General features: G+C 37.3%; 1 protein-coding gene across 14 annotated transcripts in view; it reads left to right on the plus strand.

Moving 5' to 3' along the window:
- The window catches only part of LOC136676377 (calcium/calmodulin-dependent protein kinase type II subunit beta-like), a 75,045-nt gene that overhangs the window by 44,222 nt on the left and 4,829 nt on the right, over positions 1-25,994 (plus strand). For 2 of the 14 annotated variants that reach the window (XM_066653340.1, XM_066653332.1), the window contains exons 11-19: positions 11-94; positions 199-241; positions 754-849; positions 5,561-5,598; positions 12,176-12,244; positions 19,139-19,187; positions 24,550-24,625; positions 24,742-24,836; positions 25,249-25,483. In XM_066653340.1, the coding sequence (XP_066509437.1) occupies positions 11-94; positions 199-241; positions 754-849; positions 5,561-5,598; positions 12,176-12,244; positions 19,139-19,187; positions 24,550-24,625; positions 24,742-24,836; positions 25,249-25,481 (783 nt within the window). In that variant the 3' untranslated portion in view covers positions 25,482-25,483. Of the gene's footprint in view, positions 1-10; positions 95-198; positions 242-753; positions 850-5,560; positions 5,599-9,186; positions 9,220-12,175; positions 12,245-19,138; positions 19,188-20,988; positions 21,088-22,632; positions 22,783-24,024; positions 24,181-24,549; positions 24,626-24,741; positions 24,837-25,248; positions 25,484-25,994 lie in introns of all 14 variants that reach the window. The other 12 variants (XM_066653331.1, XM_066653330.1, XM_066653341.1 and 9 more) reach the window with 10 other exon arrangements.

The following is a 25,994-nucleotide window of genomic DNA, read 5'->3' on the forward strand; positions in this document are numbered from 1 at the left end:
CCCTCCATAGCAACGCTCTACAGTGGCCTCCATGATGCACAGACAAGAGACAGTAGAGTGTCTGAAGAAGTTCAATGCCAGGAGGAAACTTAAGGTGCATGTCTCATATTAATCCCTTAATGTTTTGTCTGGCATTCTGGGTTTTTTTTTCTTTCTTTCTTTTTCCCCTTTATCCTTAGTTCCTCTGTTTCTTTGCAGGGAGCTATCCTGACTACAATGCTAGTGTCACGGAATTTTTCTGGTAAGTGTGTTAGACCATGTTAGCACAGTCTGCTTTATGTTAATCTTCCAGATCCCAGTGGGCTGTCCTGTTTTTTTTTTTTGGCGATGTGTCAAGATCCCCAGTCTGTCTGTGTGTGTGTGTGTGTTATTATTTTTTATTTTTTTTATTAATCCTGACAGACGTATTTGATACACCATTGGACACAGTTTAAGGAGTTGTTGTTTACTTCTCTTGGTCCCTCCTTGTCCTTATGTGGTACTGTTGTGTGTCAGTTTGCAAGGAATATGTTTATGTTTGACACTCATTCTGTGTGATGTTCTCTTGAGCTTTAGAAATGAACATCTGATATGACAGGTTTGCCACTTAGTTCAATGGGGATCATTTTGACATGGTCTCCCTAAGAAAAGCAGTTAGAGCCTCTTTTCATCTACGATCTTAGACTAATAAACAATTTTCTCCTCCTTGTGCTCTCTCTCTCTCTTTCTGTTTCCCTCTCTCTCACTTTGTGTGCGTTTGTGCCTTTGTATCAGTGGGTAGCAGGCAGACCACGGCTCCGGCCTCGGTCAGTGCCGCCGCTGCTGCTGTTGCTGCAGCAGCAGGCACCACGGCAGGGCTGGTGGAACAAGGTAGCAGAGCCCCCTGGGGGGCATTTTCTCCTCCCCCTGTCCTCTTTTTCACAAACTCTCCCCTTTTCTTTTATTCCACCCTGCTCCATCCTCTCCTTAACTTTCCCCTGTTTAACTTTTTTCCCTTATCTTGACTGTTTCTTTTTCCTCTATCTGTGTATTCACCCACCTCTGGTCTTAGTACTGCCCTCTTTAGTTACTCACCTTTATCTGATATGATTTTCCATACTCCTATCCTTTCTTTTCCAGTGTATGTTGTTTGCGTTCTCAACCACATTTATCATTTCCCACACTGCATGGGGCTAAAAGCATGTGCCACTCACAATTACTCATCTTTACCTCCCTCTTCTTCCTGTGTCTCACTTCACCCCTTTGTTTGTCTTACGCTGCACTTTTCAGTTTCTCTCCCTTCATTTCAGCTTCACCTCCTCTGTTGTCCCATCCAGCAGCTCATTGGTGTCATTCTCTGTCAGCTGTAATTGTCAACGGAGTTATACTCCCCATCTTATTGAAGTACTGCTGAGCAACCATCTTTATTACATGTCTCGTCATCTCTCTTCATCAGTCTCCATTCCAAAATCATCTTTTTCATGTGTATCTTTGTTCCAGTTTCACCTGTCTGTCCAGTAACCATCATTCTTTTAATGTTTAGCCTTGTTCTCTCTTTTCTCTTTCCTGTCCCTCTGTATTTGTTTGAGATTGTGGAGTTCACCCTAAAAGTGGGAATGAAACAGGCTGCCTGCTGCTGTACAGAATGCTGCATGGGCGACTGGACTAACGCATGTTCACTAACCAGGGGTGGGTTAGGGGTGGGTTGATATATTGCAACTTGTGCATGTTTCTGGTGCACAGGCTACCTTGGAATATACCATTTTTTGGACCAACTTTAGACTGTAGTGTTGGTAGGTGTTACCACTGACACTGATATTTGTACATATGGTCAGGTTTGCCCCTGTCAAATTACATTTTTTTTTATTGATGATTTGAATGAAAATAAGCAGATATCCTCTTCAGAGGACACAGGTCTGCAATTTTTAATTTACTGAATTCTCTATATTGGGGGAAGAAAACATACATATATTATGTTTGTGGTTAAGTGATGGTCCGTTTTGTTATCTTATGCTTTGTTTTCAAGCTGTGTAACCAAGAATATATGAATAGAAAATCTGCATTTTTAGAAATCTTTGTTCAATATAGAGTATGTTTTACCTTATTGCCACTTAGTAAATCAACAGAAAATGTAATCTGACCAGGAGTGGTCAAAAAAAAATTGCACATGACTGAATGAGCCTTATTAGGATGCAAGGCCTGAGCATGTTTTAGTGTGAAAAGCCCCATTTGATCATTTGAAACATGTTCGAATATCCAATTAAAACGGAACCAGGCAGTTTGAAAAAGCAACTTCTCATTTGAGTCTAGTGGTGGCTGTTGCTTACTGCAAAATGCTAAGCTTCGTATTTGATGCGGCCTACATACACCTGCAATCAAATATTTAAATGTGTGGCCATGGTAAACGGTGAAATCCTGTTAGACTGAGCACATTGAAGAGCCCTTGTTTGGAAATGCTGAGAGGAGAGCTGGTGCCCTCAGCTGGAGTGGTGGCTGTGGCTTGGTGTAAAGGCTGCGCTTCATATTTGATGCTTTCTCCACACGCCTGCAATCAAATATTCATGCCACGCTGCCTCTCTTGGTTAGCCTCTCTTCAGCCCTGCTCCCTAAGGCTCGACTGTAGCTTCAGCACAGATACCTCTCCATGGCCACGTGAAAACAAGAAAATGGAGTATGGAGAATCTCTAAAACACACTAGAGTTTGCATTTACTGATTTATTTTGAGAAGTAGGCCTACTCACAACAAAAGTGTTGGTGTGTGGGGTTGTTTGTTTGTTTTTTTATTTATTTATTTTGTGTGGTTCTCTTTTTCCATAGTTTATCATAACTGACTTAAACATGCTCCGCCAGTTTGGCACGCTTTATAAAAAAAATATATATATATATATATATATCTGTGAATCCCTTTGAAATGAATGGGAATTTGTTGTGGGCAACTCGGAAAGAAATTTTATAATGACTATTTATTTTGTGTGTGTGTGTGTAATAAGGCTAATGTTAGCATGACATGAATTTCACTGTTTTTTCTAATCTGCCTACGATTAGAAAATAAACTATGACAGCACTGTCAGCTCAGCACAGCATTTTAAACTAGAAACTCCAATTTTTTATAATTTCTTTAGAAGAAGAGTTGTTCCCTGCAGTTTCCCATTAGTAATTACTGATGTAGGTAGCTTCTTTCCATTTTCAGTTCATCTTGAGGACAGGACATGTCAGTTTTGACATCAATGTGTCCTTTAGAGCATTTAGAGCCAAGTCTTAAAGAGTAAGGCTCAGTTTGCTGATGATTTTTTATTTATTTATTTTTTTGTTAAATTATCTCTGCTGTCCTCCTTTTCTCTTGTTCTTGCCCTCTCTGCTTATGCCAAGGTAAGGATCTTACCCCTCTCTCTCCATAGAGCACAAGTTAAGATTTCACTTGAGGGATCACTGTTCGTTTCCTGTCTCTGGCCTCTCTGACCTGCCAAATTAAAGTTGGAAACTGCCCTTAGTAGATCTGCCTTTTCTTTTTCACAGATGGGACCATGATCCCACCTCCATACCAGATATAGACCTTTGTATGGCATTAAGCCACCAGTGCAGTAATTGCACTGTGACTGTAACTGCACCATGTGCAGTAATTAAAGAAAAAAAAAAAGAAAAAAAGGTGCGACTCCACTACCAAGTCTAGTCTCAGCATGGTCTGTGGTCATCATCACGTCTCTCGTTCTCTTTGGCTTATCATTGGGACCCTGTGGCTCAGTAGAATGAGGTGAAGACAATCTTCACCTTAACCTTAAAGTGGAAACCAAGTTTCTTAGACTTCATCTGAAGTCTGCTCTTCTGCTAGTGGATTGCTGCAGCAGATACCAACACAAGCTGGCTATGAGTGTACAGTGTGTAATTGTGTGATGTGTATGAGACTTGGTTTGAAACAGATTTGTAAACGCATGTATCTTCATTATACTGTCACAAGAAACTTTTTCTCTGCAAGGGAAATTAAAATAACTTTTGTTTAAAGGGAATAAATGTATAGTTTTATTATTATTTATTATTTTTATTTGCAAGTTCTAAAACACAGTTCTTGATGAAAGGCCTGTGTCAGTATTTTGACTTTTAATGCTTAATTGAGCTCATGAAATTATGGGGAATTAAACAAATGCGATGTGCGTATGTGGCAACTGGGTCTGGACCGAATGTTTAGCTATTCATCTGTGCGTTCCTTGGGTAGGTGTTCGGGGTTTATCTGGAGAGTCAGATATTGTGTTTTTTGTATACTTTTAATAAATGTCGGTTCTCAATGAAGGCAATGCTTCACTCCACCCATATATATTCAGTTCAAGACATTCAGCATCAAAGTTCTTGTAAGAATGAAGTCTAAAACAGTGCCCTGTCCCCCAAGTGGCAGTGTCTGCATGGGCTCGTGAGCGAGACTGTGCTTTGAGCCGCAGCGCAGCATAGCGATTGGGACTTTAAAGCATGCATCGGATGTAGATTTTCTAAATAACCCTGAAAGTGTCTTGACAAACATTGAATATTAGGTAAAATTTCCCCAAATTGTTACATAAATTTCCATAATACAGATGTCAATACTTGCATTGTTGGCTTCACAGTAACCTACTGATGCTGGGATTTGACATTTTTTCATTTGGGTAGATCATGTTTCTCTGAGGTTGTCAGCAAATAAATATAACAATATTTTATTAAAGGTTAAATGGAAGAATCGTGAGTTGTGTTAACATTCTTAAGCCAACCATTTGGTTTAAGATCTTAAACGAACCATTTGAAGTGATGCTTTTCACAGTTAGGTGAACTGGGAAATTAGCTGATGTTATTTTTACATTTGTATTATCTTATATTAGCAGTCTTTCTGATCAATTCAAGCATAACATTATGGCCACCTCCTTGTTTCTGCACTCACTGTCTATAGCACATTGTAGTTCTAAAATTACAGACTGTTGCTCTCTCTACTTTGTCTGTCCCCTTGTTCTTCAGTGGTCAGGACCCCCACATGACTGCTACATGCAGGTATAAGAGCTGAGAGAAGGGATTAGAAGCAAGGAGGTGGTCATAATATTATGGCTGATCAATGTTTATTCTTATTACATGAGTTGTTTTTTCCATGGCTTTAAATATAAAAACTTTTGCCAGAGAAACAAGTGGTTTTCTTGTGACAGTGATGGGTTTTTCATCTGTTATATATCATTGCTGACACAAATATGTAGTTAAAATGTTGTTGTGTTTTTGTAAACCCGGTTTTGTAAACCCCCCCCCCCTATTATTCTATTTGAATAATATCTTCTCTAGAGTTTAGGTTTCTCTCATATTTAAGCGCAGGCATCTTAAGCTGTTAAGCTAATACTTCTGGAAGGCACTTAGCTGATAGCTGATGGTTCCTATACACAAGTAGGGTGATTGAACTGATCAGAAGCTGAGTAGCTGAGTCCTGACACTGTGACATCTCTTGGATAAGTCACTGCATTAGAACCCAAAGCCATGATGCTGTTGTTGAGGACTGTTTATAATATTTTCTTGGACAGAATGCTCGGATAATTGTTCTGTGCTGAGATTTAATAATACTGGGTGTTTGCTGAACATGTTTCCTTCCATTGTCCTTTTGCAGCAGCTAAGAGTTTGCTGAACAAGAAAGCTGACGTAAAGGTAAGACAGTCTCTCAAACATTTCCTTTTAGTACAGCTGCTCTATGGCATTTTTAAAAATTCTTTTATTTCTTGCTGTTTCTGTCTTTGTTTCTCTGCCTGTGTCTGTGCTGTTGCTCTTGCTGTCAGTGTAAAATGACCAAATGCATGTCCCACATTTAGGCTTAGTGATTATTGCACTTTTTTCTTTGATTGGATATTTCAGTATCACATAGATGTAATGATGTACTGTGTTTGGTTGATAAACTGAAAGCATGGGATTTTTCAGCATTTGTATATCCATCATATGAGAAGTGTTTACTTTCCAGCTTTCTGATCTTTCCTGCTTTTAAGGAATCAGAAAACAACAATGAACCAAACCACTTATGTCACACTTAACCGGCTTCTCCTCACATTAATACTCCACCACTTTGTCACTTCACTGATATTTATTCCCAACAACAAGTATTACAATGCTCCTTTCGGGTCAAGTTAAAAATAGTGTTAATGGAGTGTATTTGCATAATAAGGAACTTGGATAGAAAGGGTACAAACAAATATTTGTTGTTCCCTACCATTCAAGTTGACAGGTAGTGATAAGGGAAAAATGAGGGTGCAGTAATATAAGGTGTTACCAAAGGGGCAAAACAAGCTTCATCCGGTTTGCTAGAAAGCGATACCCCCCTGAAAGATGAGAAGAAACGGATTGGAAGGTTTATTTCCGTCTGCGTGTGTGTGTGTGTGGGAGGTGTCGGGGAGAAGAAAATCAAAAGGAGGGGGCTGTGATGTCACAGAGAAAGCTTTGGAATCTTCTGTGAGAGTCAAATCCAGTGTACAGGACGATGGCTCTCACATTCAGTAAAGTCAGGAAAATGGCAAAACTGATGTGTGAAGATAGCCTTGGTATTATTTTTAAGCTTTCTTTACTCACTGACACACTCACACATTCCCTCTCTAGCTCTCTCTCTCTCATTATATATTTGTAATAATAATGTCCTTAAAATAACATGCAGTCAAAAACAGGCGTTAAGTAGATGTTTGTTTTGATTATATATTGAGATGATCATTTTCTTGAATAAGGAACAGGAAAGCCAAAACGGGCAATCCAATGACTTATTTATTTATATATATATATATATATATATATATATATATATATATATATATATATATATATATATATATAAAAGATAAAATGTAGCTCCTGACAACCATAAAAACTTTGATCTTTGTGTGAGTGGAGAAAATTAAGCTGCACTTTTGCTTTGAATCTGGAAAAGTCTGCTGTTGTTTCTGTCCTCCATTCCACTGTGAGAAGTGCCCACGGAACTCCATGCTGTGATAAATGCTAAAGATAAAAAGAAGATAAATACAAGAACATTTACAGATGTAAAAAACTGCTGTCATTCTCAGAACAGTGGACTGACCCCCGAGACCAGAGCAGAACATCACTGAATCTGTTTTTCATTTTTTGGAATTGTGCAGCCAGGTTCTACTATTAGAAATTAAATAAATGGAGGTTGGTCTCTGACTTTTGCACAGTATGGCAATAACTCTTGCCATAATTATAATCATGACATTATGTATTTGAAAGATTTTTTTACATTCAAATTTTAAACATTTCAAAAACATTGTTTTCTAAAAAAAAAAAAAAGAACAATTTATCAATCTGAGTTTAATAATCATTTGATCACAGTAAGGTTTACACTGGTATTACTTCAGAATCAGGGAATTTCCATTGTGAATATGTACAACAAGCACAAACAAATGCACATGCACCCAAAGAGTTGCCAATAAGTGACCTCTCATAATAACAATTCCTTGTGGCTATTGACCTTTTCTCCCCCTCCATGACTAACACCAATTATACTAGTGCACCTTGCTCTTACACACACTTTGTGTGTGAGACAGCACCAGCAGAGAGAAGAGCTGGTTGAGTTGGGAATGTGACTCTAGTTCCAGGAATAGCCACAAGCCTGAACCCTGGAAACTCTGAGACAGAAATAGCATCACTGTGCTCCTCTCATCGCCTAGCAACAGGCTCCCCCACGTCCTCCATCAGCCATTTTAAACGATGGCTCTTTTTTCCTCTTACTTTGTAACTCCCTCTCTTTCTCTCTTTCCTTCCCTCTGTCACTTGTCCTCCTTAAAACAGAGCAGAAAAATGCCCTGTTTACAGCTTCCTTCCACCCCACAAATATCTTCTTCTTACTACTTTGGAACAGACTGAACTTATTCACCTTTTATTGACATGAACATATTGTCAGCAGTTACCAAACACTGCTATGAAACCTGAGTGTATTTTAATTCAGGTACTAAAGATCTTTCTCATCACACAGTAAATTATTCACAATGATTTATTAAGCACTGGTGCTTTGCAATATAACAGTGAGTCATGCTCAAGTGATGTCCCCTGACCTATAAATTTTTTAATTTTTTCCCCCCTTCAGAAATAAAATATTTTTAATTTGCTGTTCTCTTACCTTGAAAAGCTTGAGGATTCTTTACAGTCTGCAGAAGCATGACTACCCAGCAGTAACACTGATACCATTTGAAGAATTCTGGTGTCTGTTACACAATCTGTGAAATTGTCTGTGTTGTATATTTGATAACTTCTAATGAGTAGTTTCACTGCATAAATAATCTAACACCAGATATGTTCTTGCTGATTGACTACATTACAAAACTGTAAATGAGCTTTTTGCAGAATTGTTGTGTGTTTTAATAGGATGTTACACTTCAGATTTGATACTGCTAGCTGCTCTAGATTTCTGGCCACAAGTGCATTTGATGATTCACTTCACACTTTCCTGCTACAGCATGCTAACTTTTACCATCTTTGGACCATGCACAATATTCCACTCTCACCCTCTAGACAAGCACCACCCATTTACTGCTGTTCCTTCACTTTCTTCCATCTTTCTGACCCTATATCCTCTGCTAGACTGCTTTTCACCTTTAACACCTGAAGGATGTCTGACCAGAATGTTCTACTCTGAACATATTCCTGGTGTATAACTCTCTTCCTGTTTTACCCTTCCACCAGGTTCTTTCGCTTCCATACAAACTTTGTAGTCAAATTCACAAATGGTAATGCAGTGTGTAGCAAAAACAGTAACACTGCTATTTAATTGAAGCTTGCACTTAAACGAACACACTGATATGAACCACAATGGCTAGTGGGTTAGTTTGGAATAAAATGTCGGAAATTTAAAAGCCTTTTACTGATTTGGTCTTAAAAGTGACTACTGTCCTTTCCCAATGCTGACTGATTTTTAATCCTAGACAGTATTAGTCTTTAATTTTTAATTCTGTCATATTTTGGTTGTGGTTGATTTCAGTCCTGGTCTTGTGAAGTCCTGACTGATTTTGAACCTGAGCGATTTTGCTTCTGAATACTTTCTATTTGGAACATATTCAATTCTGGATGATTGGGATTGTGCCCTCCTATTTTTCTTCAATCTAAACGTGTCTAGTGGGCATGTTCGTCAGACATATTAGTCGGTCATCGTCTCGTTGGAAGTTGCCTTTTACAGCTAGTGCCTTTTTCTTTACACTTAATGGGATGATTCAACACTTTTGCTTTTTCTCCCTCTCTCCATTCTTCCAGAAGAGGAAGTCAAGCTCCACCGTTCAGTACATGGTGAGATCACCACTCCATTTAATATTCTTTATCCTTCATCATTTATCCTACCTTTCATCTTTTCCTGTTTGTTACCACAGTATGGACACAAGCCTTTACTATAGGCTCTCCTTCACTTTCTGGCGTGTTCAGTGGCTGAAGAAATGGTCTTACATACGCTCTACTGCTTATCCTTACTACCCTAAGCATATCTGGATTTCCCATTCTTTTCTTCTGCATGTGTATGGTCTAATCGTTTATCTGTCAAGGTCATAGAACACTCCACCAGACCTCCCTTACTGCATCCCACTGCATCACACTTTACCAGCGCTGAAAAGGAAACTTAAAGCAGGTCCAAGCACTTACATTTTGCTTATTCAGATTGGCTTTTCTTCTTATTCGTCTTTATGTAGAATAACATCGCACACAGCTGCACTTGGAATTTCTTTTTATTTCTCTAATATTTTCTGAGTTTTAATGACATTTTGTTATTTTTGTTAAAGACAGAAAGAGAAAGACATTTCTTTCTAGTCAATATACATAATTAAATTACCACTAAAACATGGCCATTTATTAAATTGAATGTAAATAAAAACTAGTAAAAAATTATGATCTGTGTCAGTGTGTTTCCAAACCTGTTCTCAAGGCAGTCCTGTCTTCAAATCAATCCTTAAATGTGTCGTAATGGAACTAAACATCAAAAAGAGGAACCAAACCCTATTAAATGTTTTACTGTTTATTCAAGCGTGTCACATTTAATGCTTTAAAAGAAATTATTAATGAAACTAATAATTTACTAAAAATGAGATATAAACTAATTTTGTTAAAGTACAGCGTAAAAATGGTATGTTCCTCTGAATGTTCTTTTGATGAAGTATAGTGATTAGCAATAAGTAGCTAGAAGAAATACTGCCCTTTATATTTCAGTCTTTTAAAAAAAAAAATTAGAAATGTGATTGACTAAGGTTAACACCATTTGCTACATAAATAATGTGATTAATTATGATTGTCATCTGACTGCCTTGATATTGATCTGCTTTTGTATTTTTCTATGTTATATAGTGTTTATACAAGCAAAAACCATCTTTTTGATGAAGGGGAAAAAGTCAAAATCATTTTACGCTATTATTTTATTGCTGGTCCAAGCCATATTTCTGTATACTAATGTATTTTTGTTTGTGTGCGCGTTCGAATGTTTCCTCTGTAATGAGATACATATTGCTGTATTAATATCCATGTTATTGTATTAGTAGCAATTCTGTGGCATCTCCCAGCTTTAAAGGCGATGTTCACATTTTAATCAAAACCATTTCTGAGGATGTTTCCTCACCATGTGCTAGCTCTTCTGTCTGTTTGCATGCTTGATCCCGCGTTTACAAAGCCCCAGTTTCTGTAAATGAGTTTTAAAAAAAAACTGTCTCAGTCTGGTATGCTAGGCGTTTCTCTCTCTCTGCTCATGACTTTGAGTTATTTAGACAACAGAGAAAACTCCAAACGTTGAAAAGCATGAACAGAGATGAGGATATTCCTCTATTCCTGCTGAGTAGGTGGGTAATATTGACTTATTTTTGTTGTTTCGAATTACTTAAGGAGGAATGTGGCCTAACTCAGGAGACGGCTAACTGCATTACCGAAAGTGCTACAAAACTAAATAGCTTGTCTTACAAATGGGTTTCTGTGATAATTCAAACAGTGAATAAAAACTTACAGACAAGTAAAACATCAGCAACAAACAGCAGTAGCTTTTTCCCCTCAAACATACTGTTACAAATGCAGAGCATTAGAACATAAAACACCAGAGAGAACAGCATTTCCCCACAATGGCAGAGGCCTCCATTTAAGTCCAGGTGTGAAAGAATTAAGGCAATTTTTCTTGCTCTGTGCGCCTCTTCTTTGTCCATTTCCTCTGAACTGACAGTCACCTCAACTGTGGAAAAGGCAGAAAGCTGGTTTTTGCAAAGATCCTATACACACTCATCTGCCGTTTATACCAGACATAACACCAAATGGTATTTTTTCTTTTGCTTGTTTATGTCTACTTGAATGTTAACTGTGCTATAGCCATTTAATCCTGTCACTTTTTTCTCAGCATCTTCAGTCCTTTTTTTTTAGCCTGATTCTTTTATCCTGTCATAATGATGACTTTGATTAATATGAATGAAAACACTAGGCCACATGAGGGAAGGGGATTGTTAGCTGCAGATAGCTCAATGTGTGGCCAGCCAATGCAATAGTCAGCCATGTTTTCAGTTTTGTTTAACCTGCTCTGGTAAAATAAACAGAATTTGTTTGATTGTCAAAGTGTTGTATACTATTCTGTGTTTGTTGCATGTGTAATTGCCATAATGGAATAGGTTTATTAAGCATAATTGGCATGAAAAGCATTATAATGTTGTTGTTTTTTTAATGAACTCTCCTTTGTGACTCTGGAAAACATTTTGTCTGTTTTCACATCATTCTGTAATTGTACAAATTAATTCCCACAGAGGCACAGTTAATGTCTAATAAAACAACAAGTCAGAGAAGGCCATGGGTTTTTAGTGATTTTAGCATGGTTAATGTGTGTTAGACATGACATGAAATAGCAACAACTCACAATGTTAAAATACAGCTGTGCAGTTTAAAAAAAATCAATTTTTCGTGCATTAAACAATACAATTCATTAACAGTAGATTAGGTTGTCTAATGTCACAGCATTTGAAAATATTCCAGTAAAATATTTGAGACTGGAATGGATCCCAATCTATATTAGCTATTGACAAAATTAGTCTGATATATGCGATTAAATGTGTGTATTTGTAACAGCAAAGGTAGAGTTTAGCACTTGAAGTCCATTTATAATGCAGTATGACTTCACATTTTCCGTGTGTATGTGAGGCTGAATGCTGGTGTCTGTGAACTGCATGCTGATCGTATCTTCTATCACTTTTAACCTGGTTCCTCTTTAACCCAGTATGTGTTATGTTTCCCTGCACAGCCCCAGACCAACAGCACCAAAAACAGCATAGTCACAAGCCCCAAAGGAAACCTTCCCTCTCCTGCACTGGTATTTACCTCTCTAATTCCTCTTTCCTCTATCATTCTGTTCCTTTACCTCTCCTATCCCACTCTTTCCTGTTTGTGTCTGGGCCCTTTAGCCTGAACATGGGTGTGTGCACGTGTGCTCCATTTATATTTTCTCTCTCAGCTTGTATGGTAGGCCACAGTGTTTATGATGTATGAATGTGTGAGCTACACTTTTCTTTCCAGGTTAAAAAAAGAATTGGGTAAAATCTGAAATTATTATTATTATGTTCTTTGACTTGACAGTAATAGCAGATCCCATTTTGGTACTATTTTTAAATACGCTCCCATGCAATGTACAAGTCCAGTTTGTGAATCAGTCAGGAACTATATAAGAGGTATACTTATAATTTATGGTAATGAATGGAGTAGTGAGGGTCTGGATTTTTAGGGTGAACACTAATCTTCTCAGCAAATGAACACTAACAGTTGTTAAGGGTTTAAAGACAGGCTGTGACTTCTCAGAGTGGACTATGCTCTGACCGACACTCCAACAGCACATATAGCCACCACAACACTTGGTGCTATATATCAGCATATTTTTAGGATCCCTCATAGTTGCCCTTTAATGCCATCGAAGTGTTTGTGTGTGAGGTTCTGTAAGTGCAGATAAGGTTACCTAGTTTTCACAGAAGGCAGAAGATGAATATGGTCACAAAGGAATCTTGTCTTATTACTCCATTTTCCCTGACTTTGTTAGTAGCCTCACTGCTGCCTCCATTATATAAATGATTTGAATGATCGTTTTCTTGGTCAGTCCTCAAACATATAGAACAATGGCAGAGTAAATAGTTTAGGCACAAAATGGAGACAGTGTAAGGCAACTATTAAAGGAATATACCACTGATTTTCAAATCTGCTTTATCTCAGCATATTTATCTGTACTTAAAACAGAAAATGGTTGACTCACAAATATAAGCTAAGAATATCCACTGGGAATGTTCTTTAGGTGACAGCTATTGTGTGTCATAGATAAAGCTTAGTGTAGGTGAATCACTGCAGATCCACAATACACAATATGATTTCAATACCTGAGCCAAATTGCAATTTTTTTTTTATTGTGATATGGCCCATTGTGATCTAGCACAGATTATAATTATTGACTGAAAGCAAAAATAATCAAGAATATCTTGTGTCACAAGCATTTTAATAAAACATGCAAACATAAAATTGTGCCATTTGCTTTATTTAATCCTTACTGATATCATTCTGTTTGGACCAGGGCTCTACTGCTGTATGTGGGATGTGTGTGATATCCCCTGTGCTATAAGACCAATATTAATAGAAAATCCTTTGACAAGAAATTTTGAAAACCAGAAAAACAAATCTTGTTGATTTAAACCAGAAGCTCATTTTGGTGTCCTGTTTTGTCAATTGGCTTAATAAACATAACAAATCTTATTAATTAAGAGATTACCAATAATACATCAACGTTCGGAACATTATAACTGCCACAGTGATTTGCAAATGAGAAAGTTTTGCACAGTTGTGTGCAGCTGCATATGTCCAGTTCTTAAATCTTTAAACAAGTGAAGTGATGAGTCTATGAGGTGTTTTTCATCATTCAACATGTCTGCACCCCCATAGGTATCTCCTCATCAAAGCCTTTGCATGCAACACTTCTGTCTGTTGCCTATGATAAAGGTTGTCATGGCAATCACATCATAATGCAGAAGGCTGCTAATTGCTGATTGGTTACTGGGGAAATGTCACTTCCTGGGGGTGAGGCATGGGGCAACAGTAGGGGGTGATTATTTTTGAAGAACATTTAGCCGACATGGACCAGCAGAAATGACATACATTAAGAAAACTGGTCAGATCTGATGCTTCTTTATAACTGACCATAAATTTAAGTTGCCTATAAGCTTCCTATTATCTTAATATTTTTGTCTTGATGAGTATCAGTAATAGTATTATGAAGTGCCATCGGTTTGGTTCTGACTGTGGGGTACCTTTATTAATAGAATTTACCAGATTTGTATATAAAGGCTCATCAGACAAAAAACTTGTCACATGCATTATTTGATTTCTAATACATTGTTATGCATCTGCTTTCCTTAAAAATAGCCTCAGTCTTGTCTGGATTATACCAGGCTCTTATGGTAGTTCCAGTTCATTCTAGCCCCTAATTTCACAAGCTAGGTGCATTTTTAGCAAGTGTATGTGTTTACTTCATGCACTGTTCCAAACTGAGAACCGAGAGTGAGCTCTTCTAATTTTATTATTCAGGATTCCAGTGTTGAATCTGTTAAACCAGTTACATTCAGACACCCTACAGCTGTAATGTTGGAATGTGAGTGTCAGTGTTCTGTTCTTCTTAGACATGAAACACAAAGTCAATGGAAGGGAGTGCTCTAATGGGCAGAAACCTCAAAGTGTTGCTGTCACCAAGGCTAGGTTGCACTGAACCAAGTCTCAGAGATGGAATGATGCATGCTACTTTTTCATCCTAGGAGCATAAATACATTAATTAATGCACATAATAAGAATGACAAAATTGTACATAGTTGTGGGGTTGCTAAGACCTAAACGGTGATTGAAAATGTGTGAATAGTTTAGAACTCTTCAAAACACATTCTGTTTTGTCTTCCATTGCTAAATTTGAAGGAGGAATGAACCGTTATTGCAATACTCTAATAACACTATTCACTGGTTTGGTTGCAGTTAACTCAGCCTTAAGCAGGAGCTTGACTAAGGATCTGTGGGTTCTTATTTGTTTGTGATTGTATTTTGTGAGTGTATTTTCAGTCTTGGCAATCTTCAACACCCGTCCTCCCCCCGTATATTTTTTTTTCTTTTTTTTTCTCCAGCTCTCTCTCTCTGTCTGTTGCTTGCTTGCTTGCATTATTTTCTTTTGTCCCTTTTCCCTTTATTTCATGTTTTCCATCCCTCCTTCTCCTATGTTGCTGTAGGAAGCTCAGAGCACTGTTATCCATAATCCATTGGTCGGGACTAAGTTACCCCTCTCCCAAACACACTTTCGCACACCTCTCTTCCTACTATCATCTACTTGATCTGCATCCGCTTAATGCATTTATTTGATTGTGACCATAGACCATGATGTCAACTAACCTGTGTGTGGAAGAGAGAGGCTGGGACAAGACATGTTTATATTAGTATATATTATATTAGTAGTGTAATATGTGCATTATAACAACCTGTTTTTTTTTTTTCTTCTATTTTCCATTTTGCTTCCTGAAAATATTTGATTCTGCTTATTAATCTAGTCTTTATTGGAGTTTACATGCCTATATTAGCCTAACAATACACTTAATATTTTTTAAATGACTCTGTAGGGAGTATTTCTGTTCCAGGGTTTGCTGAATACTTGTCAGAGTAGTGTTCAGCTTAGCATCCATAACATGTATATAATGTGTTTCTGAGTAGGAGCAGGAGGCTTTTGAATGGAGTGTGTAAACTCTGTGCACAAGGTGTGTGTGACGTATCATACTGGGATAGCAACAGTTGGCAGAAATAAGTATCAGCGTTACTGCATGGCATCTTGTTGCTGTGTCTCTGCATTCCGATTCTGAGTCCCTGTGTGAAGTAATGCCTCCTTGTGGTAATATTTAGAAATGCAGAATAGAAAAACTGATGAAGCTGCATTGCGTTCCTTGAATTTGCAGTTTTCTAGAATGTAAAGCTGTCTTTATTTTTCAAATTTACAAACAGCAAATATGTTTAGTTAACTGATTTTTCTTAATTAACTACAATGAAGCAATACAGTGCTTTGTTGGATGTAGAACAGCATCCAGAAAATGTGGCATCGGGTACAAAATATGCAACAAAAACTAATTGTTTGAGGCCTAGAAGATGCTTGGTTAAAAAGAGCATCAGGGCAGACCTGCATACATAAATATCGGTTTGGAATGTATATGAGAATATGTAAAAATGGGGATTGTAATATCATTGCGCTTTACATAGCTTCCGCTATAGTGACTAGTTGTCTATTTTTAGCTAGTTATCTAAGTATCGACAATATCATCATTTTTAAAGTAATTTTTAAAAAAGTATATTGTGATATTAGTGATATTCAGACTTGTAATAACGTCATGCATTGGATGTTATTGGCATGTGTTATTTACATGAGTCATTTAGCCACAGTAAAGTACGGTGGAAAGTGGCTCTGAGTTTGTAAATATTTTTTTTTGTTTGTCAATAATTGAATATAATTCATTTTAATATGACATTGATTTTGTTGCAATAGTCTGTTTTTGAAATTAATAAAAGTATTTTCCAGTGTTTTTCATATCGCCAAGAATATCGTTATTGCCAAAATACCCTGAAATATCATGATATTATTTTAGGGCTATATCGCCCACCCCTACTGCTGATGTCAATTTGAGTTAGCTTACTTAGAGCTGGACAAAAATTCAGTATAGTGCAATATAAATGTTTCGATAACAACAGTGTCATTTTAAATGTTCAGTATTTCAATTTACATTATCTGTCACGGATTAATGGTCATTACAGGGTGCTGCAGTCAGTTCATTGTGTTCAAGTTTAAAAATATTAATATTGACAAACCCAAGAGGTTTGTTGAATGTTGGATGTCATGTTTCTTGTTTGTTCTTGGCAGTTTTTCTGTGTTTTTTATTTTTTATTTTTTCATATTGATATCAGAATTATATCTTATTGGCCAAAATTAAGATACCTATTGTTATAATAAATTTTGGCCATATCTTCCTGCCTTAAGATTACTAGCCTTTGGCAGTTGCATGATAGTCTCGCATAGCCAGACACTCTAGGGAGAGTCTGGTGCCTTTCACCACTTAACGTGGCCAACTACTACTGAAGGAAAAGAACATTTGAATGACACAGAAAAGGACCAGACACAAGTCTGATATTTTGGTCTAATGTGTGGAGGGAGTCTCTCATGTTGAACCTGTAAGAGCCAGTACAAAATGATACACGAAAGTGCACGAACACAGATATACAAAGAGCCAATCAGAATGCCACTGGCAGAATCCTGGCAGTGCAGCCAGATTCGTGCACTGAAAGTATAAGACACAACATCAGTTGTGGGTGGGCCATATGTGGCTGAGACTAGTTGAATGATGATGATGCATATTTTACTCTTAGAGTAAAAAGGATAGGGGGATTTAGACTGACACATTTTTATAGCACTGTACATTTTAAATATATCTTAAGCTAACTAATATCTTTTTGCAACATTCTGGAGCATTTCAAAGAAAGTGTCTTTATTATTGTTTGGTCCCTTTGATATTTTAGATGACAAAATTAATCATCAATACACTGGATGCAGAAGATTACACGACTATTTTTTATATATATATATATATATATATATATATATATATATATATATATATATATATATATATATATATATATATATATATATATATATCCGCTGTCATCATTTCATTAATGAGACTCAGCATGTTTCTAAAGTTTTTACTCTGTAGAGAGATGTTTCTGGATGTAAGAGTGAAAGAAAAAGGCGTACTCAGGCTTTCCTAATGATACTGTCCCACATACTGAAGGCCTATTTACAGCAGCTTCTGATGTCCTTGGTGATGGCCATGGCTCAGCCATAACAGGTGCTCCATTCTGTTTCTCAGGTGACCTCCCCCCTCCTTCCTGCTCTCATGACATCATTCTGTCACACTCTCTTTTTCTCTTGCTCTATCTCTCCTCATATTATTCTCTGCTCAGGAGGGTTGAAATGGGGCCACATAGGAAGTCAAGTTGTTCTCTTTTCGCTGTCATTTTAGGTGCCTTTTAATGTATCTAATGGACAAGTATACATATCATAAGCTCTATACAGTGCAATCTGCAGGAACATTCAGACAGAAAGCCTGTAGTGTTTTCCAAATAATATTTGTTCACCACCACCACCACACTAACCTTCTACTAAGGAGCAAGGTCCACAAGAGGTAACTACATTTAAAAAGCAAATGTAAACTATCTTGATGATCAAATCACATGTAAATGCAAAATATAAACTGGGCCAAGTGGCTGAAGGCTGATGTTCGGAATTGCAGTATATTGCAGAAACGAATGCACCCAGTCATTAATGCTAGAGACACAAATGGAAATATTTAAAACTGTTGAACAGAGTCTTACTTTGTGCTTTCCTGAAAAGATGAGCTGTAGTGTGAACTGTTAAGTTGTCACTATGCAGCCTGGTTCCAGAGAATTTGAAGTGTTGAGAACTTTCATATTTTCTGTGGAGCGTGAAATGTTTGTAATATCTGCATGTTTGTGTCATAACCTTGTATTTGTGTGCCACAACATTATGACCAGTTCCTTGTTTCAGTACTGACTTTTCTCTCAGTCCTACTAACCATAGAGGAACCATTTTGTTCTGTAGAGTTTTTTTTTTGCCCTTTTTCATCCTGTTCTTCATTGGTTAGGAGCTTCACCTTGTAGATGTCGTCTGCACCTTTTGTGTTGGGTATCCTCTAATATTCCATCATTGGTCATTGGACACGGATATTTTTGTTTGGTGCACTTTTGGGGTTCATATCAAATCATACCTGCTTCGTGGTGGTCCTGTGGGGGTCCAGACCATGTATGTATGCTGAGTAACACACATAATAATGCCTGTAACTCTAGAGCTACAAAGTTCTTCTGAATGGTCAGTGGACAAAGAGTGCAGAAACAAAGAGTTGGTCATTGTTATGGCTGATTTGTGACACGCATGATGCGAGTCTTCTAATGAGGTTTGCCATGGATCCATAATTGGTTAATCGTATATGATCCCTGGGGTTTTGTTGGTGAAAAGTTTAAAGAGGATACATGTGTATTAGAATGTGTGTGTGATGGTTTGGGGAGTATACTCCCTCTCAGTGCTCAGAAATAAACACTTGTGGCCATTTTTAACAGTTATTTTCTCTTGTTCTCTCCCTAGGAGTCATCTGATAGCAGTAATGCCACAGTGGAGGATGAAGACATGAAAGGTGAGTTTGGAAACAAATCTGACTGGAAAGACTCAGAAATTCCACTTCAAGGAATCAGGGGTTAGGGCTGTTATAATTAAATGATTCTTCAAATTGTTCTTGGCTTCATTTGTTACAGAAAATTTAGTTAGTTTAGTTCAGAACTATTTTTCGGTTCCAGTTTATGTCGTCCCACCCCCTTACGCTTCCTAATTAAGAAATTTTCCAAATTTTCACTAGCTAGATAGAACAGAAATAGAACTTTACCACAGTTAAACCAGGGAAGGAGAAACACATTAAAATAATTTCATCTGTCTTTATAATACAGCAGACTGTATAAACTCATCTCTGCCCCAGTGGCTGACTAGGACTGGAATGACCTTAGAAATGACCTTAGCTGAAGCTGCTCCCGCAAAAAGACTGTCACTGATAGATGTGTGAGAGAGTGTGTGAGTGGTCACTACTACTCTCCACAACTAGTGTAGGGCAAGGGCACCTTGTGCTATAATTAACTTCAGTGGGAAACAGGCTGTGTGTGCATAAAGCTAAGAGCCATCCTGACAATACTGTAGTTATGACGCCCACTTCTTTGAAGCAAGCAAATAAGACCATAAAACGGTAATGTATCTGATTTGTGTGAATGATTTGGAGTTGAATATTCTGACACTTGGAATAATTTGAATTACAGTTCCCTTGAATTTATTGATTGATTTGAATAATTAAGATCAGTTGTCATTCCTTCTCTGAATGGCTACCATGAATATTTAGTTTATTATGTTGTTTTCAAGGTTAATAGGCTGGGAGAGGGGTTTTTCATGTAGATAGTTTGTGCTCTGTGATTTCATTTTTATTTATTATCTGTTGTGTTTTGCTTTTGCTGTATGTGTGTGTAACACCAGCCCTGTTAACTTTGTATGGTCTTCATACCATTCTCTTTTATTCTGTTTCTATTTTTAATTTTGGTTTATTCTCATCTTTCTGATGAACTGTTTTATATTTTCTGTTCTGCACAAGACCAGAAAGTTATATGTAAAGAGTACATTAGGGCTGGACAATAATTCAATATTGATATCTGAATATAATATATATTTTAATATACATTATTTACAGCATCAGTCACTGGCTGATGTTCATTATTAGGCCACTGCCGTCAGTTCATTGCACTCAACTTTACACGACTCGGTTAGTTTAAAAATATTAATATTGACAAAGCCAAGGGGTTTAGGTTTGTTGGTGATGTCATGTGTCTTGTTTTTCTTGGCAATGTTTCTGAATCTTTTTTATTGTTCATATCAACATTGGAATTATATCCTATCACAGAAACTAAGAAATATATTGTTATATAAATTTTGGCCGTATAGTTCAGCATTAGGTGTAAGTCTTTAAAGAAAGCACTCAGTTGTGCAGTGGGTTGACCCTTCATTCTGCTCTGTTTGTCTCTCTGTGACATAGATTTGCACAATATAGATGATATTCTATTTCGATTAATTAACCTCATATCAGAAATGCAAATGTCCTTGCTTTTTGAATGAAATAAAATCACTTTATATCAAATTATGTAATTTATTTTTGTTTGATTATGTGAATTGAATCATCCACAGAATCATTCATCTAGGACTGTGATTAGCTGTGACTGGCTAATATACTTAAAGCACAACATCAGATAATGTCCATAATCCTGTTTCCTGTGAAATGGGTTTTGCAAAGACCTATTGTTGCCATAATCATTACTAAACAATATGTTGTGCATCCTTGATATCGCCCTTTCTATCATGTTCCTGTCTTATTTTCCCATCTTTTTTGATGTGGGGTTGGGCCACAGGAAAGAGTGTAGATAACAGCACAGGTCTTGCCCAATCAAACACTAGTTCCAAGTCTGACCACGCCCACACAACTCAGGGCTCCACCCCTGCTGTCTTCAGTGAGTGACACACCCTGTCTATTACCTTTGCCTTTTCATTTCATTTCTGACTTCACTTGCTATTGCTTTGTCAGCTGTGTTAGTGCATGTATGTCCTTATACCAGAAAATGTTGACACAGACAAACACAGAAATAATAATATTACTCATGTCCATAAGAATGTGTCATAAAAGACATGAAGTTAATCTGTTTGCTCTAATCAAAAAACAATAATTAAAAAGTCCCATCTGTATAAATTGGCCTATTTGAACATGGAATTCTGGGCTAAAAAGAAAAATATCCCTGACAGGTACCCTAAACTGCATTCATCTAATTCTTTTTTGTTATAATAAGGCACTTCTGTCACTGACATGTCTGCCCAGAGAACAGCTTAATGACTGTTCACAAGGAGTGCCAAAAACGAATAATGCTATCTATTGTTCATTCTGGCAGGCTAGTGTCTCATTATATTTTAAAATAATGGTTCTTTCTTACTGCCCTTTCTTCATATAAAAATTAACTTTTGGCAGCTTTTATTCTTGCAGCTGTTTGTATTAACTGTGTAAGGTTTTGTCCAAGATTTCCACTGGTCTCCCTAAGTTTACATTGATCTAGAATGTCCTCTCAGTATTTTAATTGTCTAAGAATGCTTTCTCCCATTATTTCTTACTGAATGGCCTCCTAATTCACACTGGTCTAGATCGATCTCTCCATTCTTATATTGTTTAAACAATAATACACAAGAGGGAGTGGCATAACATGAGATTGGCACTTGTGTACAAAGATCACGAACCTTGCGATTATACCATAGTTCTGTTATTGAATTTATTGGTAGGTTTTGAGATAAAGAGCACAAAATGTATGATTATTATTTTTTTTATCAACCTTTCACAAGGTAAAACATTTCCATACCTCCACATAATTTTTTTGGCCCTTTTTTGACCATGAACTGCTTCTTGAACTGGCTCCATTCAGGATTCTTGAACCTTGGTGCAAACAGATAGACATGCCCACAGACTTCATTAAAGTTTCAGCTGGGAATTTATTTTGGTGGAAATGCACAGAATGGTTCAAAATTAGGTATGCAAATTGGAACTGAACCAGTTCCACATTGGTGGAATAGAGTTTACTTTAGGTTATGTTGGGTTACACGTTAGGTTAAGCATATATTGCAGAGTAATATGTGAAGATCTTCAGTCAGAATGCCATTATCGTTCAATATTGGCACCCCGGAAGGTCTCAGCCAGTCACATTGCAGGGTCAAAACTGTGGTTTAATAAAATATATTCCCCCATATTCATGCAGTTCTAGACTGTCCTCCTCAACCCAGTGTGTTATTGAGTCCTCATTCACACTGCTCTGGAATTCTCTACCGTTATTCTAATTCATACAGATCATTATTATTTAGTCCAAAACACTTTAAATCCAGCTTTACAGTGTTCTTTGTGTTTGGTTTACTGCATGTAATTTCCATTCTTCTGTTATGTTTCCTGTTGTGTTTGCTGCACTTTACCTCAGCATTGATTCAGCTCTCTAATCTCTGCTCTCACTTACTGGCCCTCCCAGCTGCCACCAAGTTCACTGACCTACTGGGAGTGGCGCGCAAGGGCTCAGGCTCAGCAGCTGATGGTGAGGGGAGCAAAAACAGCCCCCTACCTGCTACCTCCACTCCTACTGCCCCTCCCACCCCCCAAACCCAAAACACTCCCATGCAGAGTAAGTACAAAAAGTAGCAGAATTCAGCTGCTATAGATAGACTAAAGGGAACCATTTTTATTTTATTTTTTTTGCTTGGGTTTTTGGATGGCTTTGTGGTCACTGTAGAAGTGATATTTGGAAAAAAAAACATTCCCTTGCTTTCAAGGTACTCATGTTTGCTGTTTTAAAAAATGCATTCCCTTTGGAGCTAGGAGGGTAATGTAGCTAAAAATTTTACTTAAAACTTAAAATTTCAAGGAAGCGTTTGAACTCATGATTTTCAGTTGAAGCTAGTGAGATATCTCACTAGCTTCAACTGAAAATCATGAGTTCAAAAGCTGCCTTCAAATTAAGTTATATCCAATTAGAATTACTATTTATTTCAACTCATGACTTTAAGTCATATTTGGCTTTGAATTACTTTGCAAGGTGATTTGACTTTGACTTTAAACTGCTTGTTGTTTCAACTGAACAACTTACATTGAAAGTACACAACTCATTCCAACATAGGTATTTAAGTTAAGAGCCTTAAATTTAATTATTTTTGACTGGTGTCAAGAAGTACGTCCAGAGTCATAGTTGCCTTTTAACGCACTTTATTAAAACTCTCTGAAAATAACATCAGAGAATAAGAACAAGCGACAGGCAGCATTTGGGCGTGACTTGTAAAAAGACTCAGCCAGAACCTCACCAAAGCTGCAGTGTTTCACTGAGGGTGAGGCCTTGGAAAAAACACAGTTCTCGCTACAAAGACCAAATACCAAACACCAATTAAAAACCTAAAAGCGTCATATATATTACTCCCAACCTCACAGCACACAACAATGAAAATAAAACCTCAAAAAAGTGAGGCTCGTGGTGCATGCTGGGAGCTCTTCCTGGGTGTACCAAAGCCTGGCCCATAGCCAGAACTCAGTTTCAAGTTCATTTCAATCCTTCAAATTTCCTTTTCATTGGAATAGTTTAAAAACTTGAGTTAAAATCCAGTTGAAATAACAAAACTTTGATAAGTTAAGGTAAATGACAAAACAATGTTGTCATGACTTATTGCTTAACAAATTTTTTACAGTGGTTATGTCTAAATCCCCCAACAGTACTTTCTACTGTAAATTTAGCATTTTAGTTTTAATTCTCTACATTGGATCAAGTTCATTGTTTCCCAGTTTATTCTCTACATTTTCATTCATCTTCTTTTCTTTCTTCCATCTTCCATGTGTCGCCTGTCGTCTCTCACTTTGTAATTGCTGCTGATCGTCTCAGTGTCGCGTCTCACAGATCTGGTGAGCAGCGCTCGCAGGAATCCTGTCCCACAGGCAGAAGCTGACTCAGCAGCACTTAACAGACCCCTCACTACCCCCACACAACCTTCTCCCCCTCCCCCCCAGCCGTCCTCTAGCCCCTTACCTCCTGCACAGTGTGAGTACAGCAGGTGTGCTTGCATTAGGAGTGTAGCAGTATTTACCGGTGTGGATTTGCAGTTTGAGTGGCTTGCTGGCAATGCTAACAGACTATTATCAGTCATATCTTGTTGCTTCTTTGAGGAATTTGGATAAAGCAGATTGTTCTGAAATTGCTGGGCCTTCATTTGTAGTAACCAGAGGTAGTGACAGGAAGATGAAGCATGATCAGCCTGTAGGTCAAATAGACTCATTCATGGGCTGAATATTAATCTGTGAATGACCTTCTCTTCTGATGGATTTGTGACTAATGCAGTGCTTGTGAGTTTAAGAGGCAGAGAGACTGTAAATCTGCTCTTGACTTTTACTTTTCTTCTCCTTTTGACAGCACGCAAACAGGAGATCATCAAAATCACTGAACAGCTGATTGAGGCCATCAACAATGGAGACTTTGAAGCTTATGCGTAAGATTTTAAATATATGTGTTGGACAGTGCTTTTGTTACATATGTATTTTTGTCTGGAGAATAAAGAGGTCAAATAAATCACTTCCATTTTTTTTAAATTTCCTTTCTACTCAGTAAAATCTGTGACCCTGGTTTGACTTCATTTGAACCAGAGGCCCTGGGAAACCTTGTGGAGGGCATGGACTTCCACAGATTCTACTTTGAAAACTGTAAGTACAGTAAACTTCATTGCTAAAACATTCAGTTGGGGATTCAGCCTGTTTTTTTTAATTATTTTTATTGTAGTTACAATATAAGGTATGCTGCTGTTGAAAAGGGGATGCACTGAAATAAAGAACCTTGGTCATAGTCGACATGCTGGAGGTGTCTTTTCTTTTTGATCTCTTGTCTGTTATATTGAGTGCCATGGGAGAATGTTTACACCTATTTAAATCTACTTATTTTTGGGCAAAAAACTTTTTCCTTCTGAGATTTTAGTAAATTCTTTTTGTTTATATACTGCATTTAGCTGAGGTTTTGTGCCTAAAGGGGTCCTGTATGTTTTTGACTCTACCTCTAATGACATCAGCCTTACAGCAGCAGACAGAGGACCTGCTTTAAAATGTTGTGTTTCTTCTCTAGTGTTGTCTAAGAACAGCAAGCCCATCCACACGACCATTCTGAACCCACATGTGCACTTGATTGGTGAAGACGCTGCCTGCATAGCCTACATCCGCCTCACGCAGTATGTGGATGGGCAGGGCCGACCTCGAAGCAGCCAGTCCGAGGAGACGAGGGTGTGGCATCGCCGGGACTCAAAGTGGCAGAATGTTCATTTCCACTGCTCCGGAGCCCCCGCTGCTCCACTCCAATGAAGGTTAGTTCCAATACACTTCGGTGTCCCTAAAGGAGGGTATTTTGTCATTTAAACTGAGGTTGCAGTTATTTAAATGCTTTTTATATGTGTGGATAATTTGACAAAACTGTCAATATCCTGAAAAATTTACAGAATGCCTTTTTCTGAGTGTGTGTCATGTACAAGTCAAACAATTGGGACAGTATGGAAAATGATAATAAAAAAAAAACATGTAGTGTTTCTTATAATTACTTTGACTTTTATTAAATTGCACACAGTATGAACCCATGATATTTCATGTTTTTGTCTGGTCAATTTCATTTTGTTTGTTAATATACATTCATTCAAGCATTTCAGGCCAGCAACGCATTCCATAAAAAGTTTGGAATTTACAAGATGAAACTTTTAATTTTTCCTAACTGTCCCAATATTTTCCTCACAAAAAGTATATAATTGGGCGGTGAGGTAAATACTAAATAAAATCTTATTATTTAATAATTTTAATTATTTAATTAATCTAATTATTTAATAA

Source organism: Hoplias malabaricus, chromosome X2 (genome assembly GCF_029633855.1).
Source record: "Hoplias malabaricus isolate fHopMal1 chromosome X2, fHopMal1.hap1, whole genome shotgun sequence".
Classification (NCBI taxonomy): Eukaryota; Metazoa; Chordata; class Actinopteri; order Characiformes; family Erythrinidae; genus Hoplias; species Hoplias malabaricus.